This window comes from Octopus sinensis, unplaced genomic scaffold (genome assembly GCF_006345805.1).
Source record: "Octopus sinensis unplaced genomic scaffold, ASM634580v1 Contig17935, whole genome shotgun sequence".
Lineage (NCBI taxonomy): Eukaryota > Metazoa > Mollusca > Cephalopoda > Octopoda > Octopodidae > Octopus > Octopus sinensis.
Window position 1 is genome coordinate 15,001 of NW_021835438.1, and position 2,500 is coordinate 17,500.

A 2,500-nucleotide genomic window follows, 5' to 3' on the forward strand; every position below is an offset into this window, starting at 1 on the left:
AAATCTGTTTGAAGGAGTGAGTCTGGGAAACGTTTCCAAAACAATAGTCAGAAAGAAAAAAAAACTATCGAAATTAGAGAAGGAAAGAATAAAATCAAAATATTAAAATTTGGATTTTTATTTCTCAATCACAATCTTGCTTGTTTAGTACATGAAGCAGAAAATCTTTTGAAGGAAAGTTAAATAAAAACAAAAGAAATTTTAAAATAAAGAAATCAAATACTGGAAAAGGAATTTTTTTTTTTTCAAAATCATAATCTCCATTTTATTAAACAAACTATTCTCGAACCAAAATAAGGGATTTGCAGCATATTAGGAGGACAGTGTACTTGATTCCAAGCAAAAAAATCCGAGTTTTTTTTTTTTTTCTTTGCGAAAATCGTGCAGGTGTTACTCTGAAAAATTACCCAGTTAGCCGTCATTTTTGTCGGCACGGGGCCAAATAATATTATAATAATCTATTTGTGTAAACACATGAAAGCACTCAGCAATGAGAGAGGGGAAGTGGCAAAGAGAGCGCCAATAACAAATATAAAACTCATATGAATTATACTACACTGATCTTGGAATTGACGGTCAAGTTCAAATACTTTCTCTTGAAAACATACCCTCCTGGGACGTGATAAATAGAAATTAGTATCAAAGATCCCCGTGATACTTGAGTGCCACAACGAATGCAATTTTAAGTTGTTAAAAATGTCTTCTCAGTTTACTGATGTGTACATTTTGACTGAAAGGCCGGTTTATAAGGCGAATTTAAATTTTACGTCTGTTTCCAATTATATATATTACGATAAATGTCAGGAACAAGCACATATGCGTAAGTACAACGACTTCCATTACGTTGTCATAACTGAATGTTATGCGATGTCATAACTGAATGTAAAGATTGCAAGCAAGAACAAACATAAATTTTATGTACATTAATCATCATAACATTGCATAGCACAACAATTAGTAGTCACTGCACTAATATATATTTCTGATGTTGCATTGTTAAAGTCTATGTTGGCACATAGATCGTTACTAAATAATGAACACCTACTACTAGTGCATGATTTCTGTCTGTAACCAAAAAATTCGCAAGTGTATTTTGTTTCACAAACATAATAGTCTGACGATTTATGGGTAAACATGACTCTGGTTCGCATCAGATGAATATTTCTATGTGAACAGCGTGGTTTGGGGGTCAATACACCATTTTGACATATCACACTATCGTTGGAGTTATTCATATTAGGAAGTTCACACGAATAAATAACATTCGTGTTTTCTAAGACTGTGCTGCCAAACGGAAGATATTGCAAAGTGTCTGAATTTCGGTAGCTATACATGCCAAACACGGGTAACAATTGACAGCTCTTTACACACCGTGGAAGTTTTCCACTCCACGTTCCATTCTCTAAACAGGTTCTTTTAGAATATCCCAACAATGTTTCTTCAGCAGAACAGCTATATTCAATAACTGAAAAATTATGTGACAAAATAAAATTCAATCCGTTTCGTTTCTCAATTTTACACGATTTTCTGCACTGTATGTCTGGATACCATTTACCTGAAAAGCATTGAACGACTCCAAATGCGACAGGAATGAAGGATCGTTTGCAAGAATATAACACTTTCTCTCCTTGATTGATTAAGGTTCTTGGTTTTAAAATTGTACCTTCAGAAATAGTCACAACTCTGCCAGCAATTTCAGGTACAACACATTTCAAAGTGCAAACAGGTGTCGGAAAATTCCAGCTACCGTCTTGAAGACAAGTTAATACAGATTCACCTTTCAGACTATAAGGTTTTAAGCAACTGAAATGAATTGTTTCGTTAATTTCAACTCCATTTGTATTGTTTACATTGCCATGTTTGGGTGGATGCGGTGGGAGACATTTAATAGTTTCACAAACTGGTGGGAGAGACGACCACTGTTTATTTTCTTGACAACGTATTGAATTGTTTCCTCGCAAAATATAACCAGACAGGCAGGAAAAGCGAATAACAGAGTTATATGTGTATGCAACATTTATCATGAAACTGTTTGCAGGTTTAGGAAAAATCGGGCAAGTTATTAACTTACATTTTTTATCTTCATACATCCATTTACCATTCCAACAAATAATATCGGCCATATTCTCTACGCTTGCTTCAAAATAGCGGTTGCACTTTTGTTGCAGGTGTATTTTTTCCTCTTCCCATTTCAAAGTATATTGTATTTGACTGTTGTTTAATTTCGGTAAAGGACCGCAGTTTAAGAGTTTTATCATTTGTTCAAAAAACCACGGAGAGAAATTGTTATCAGTTGACGTCGAATTACTGTATTCCGACACAATCTTTTTCATAACATTTCCAACCGTATTATTTTCACTCTTCACCGTTAATGTAATTAATAAAATAATATAAAATGCTCTGGATACCATTCTCTAAGTTTTGCTGAACTTTTTCTTTCATGGAAAGGACTATGGTTCTTGAAGTGTAGCTGCTTACTCGTTTTAATTTCAATGTGTAT

At 33.8% G+C, this 2,500-nt stretch overlaps 1 protein-coding gene across 1 annotated transcript; it reads right to left on the bottom strand.

The window, feature by feature from the left end:
• Nucleotides 1-123: 123 nt before the first annotated feature.
• On the bottom strand, nt 124-2,488 carry LOC115231242 (complement factor H-like). Its single transcript, XM_029801306.2, has one exon. The coding sequence runs from the start codon at nt 2,409-2,411 to the stop codon at nt 924-926; it is 1,488 nt and encodes a 495-aa protein (XP_029657166.1). The 5' UTR covers nt 2,412-2,488; the 3' UTR covers nt 124-923.
• Nucleotides 2,489-2,500: the final 12 nt, after the last annotated feature.

What these genes read in the sequence shown, in the direction of transcription:
- LOC115231242 (XM_029801306.2), bottom strand. Translation starts at nt 2,411, where the DNA reads ATGGTATCCAGAGCATTTTATATTATTTTATTAATTACATTAACGGTG.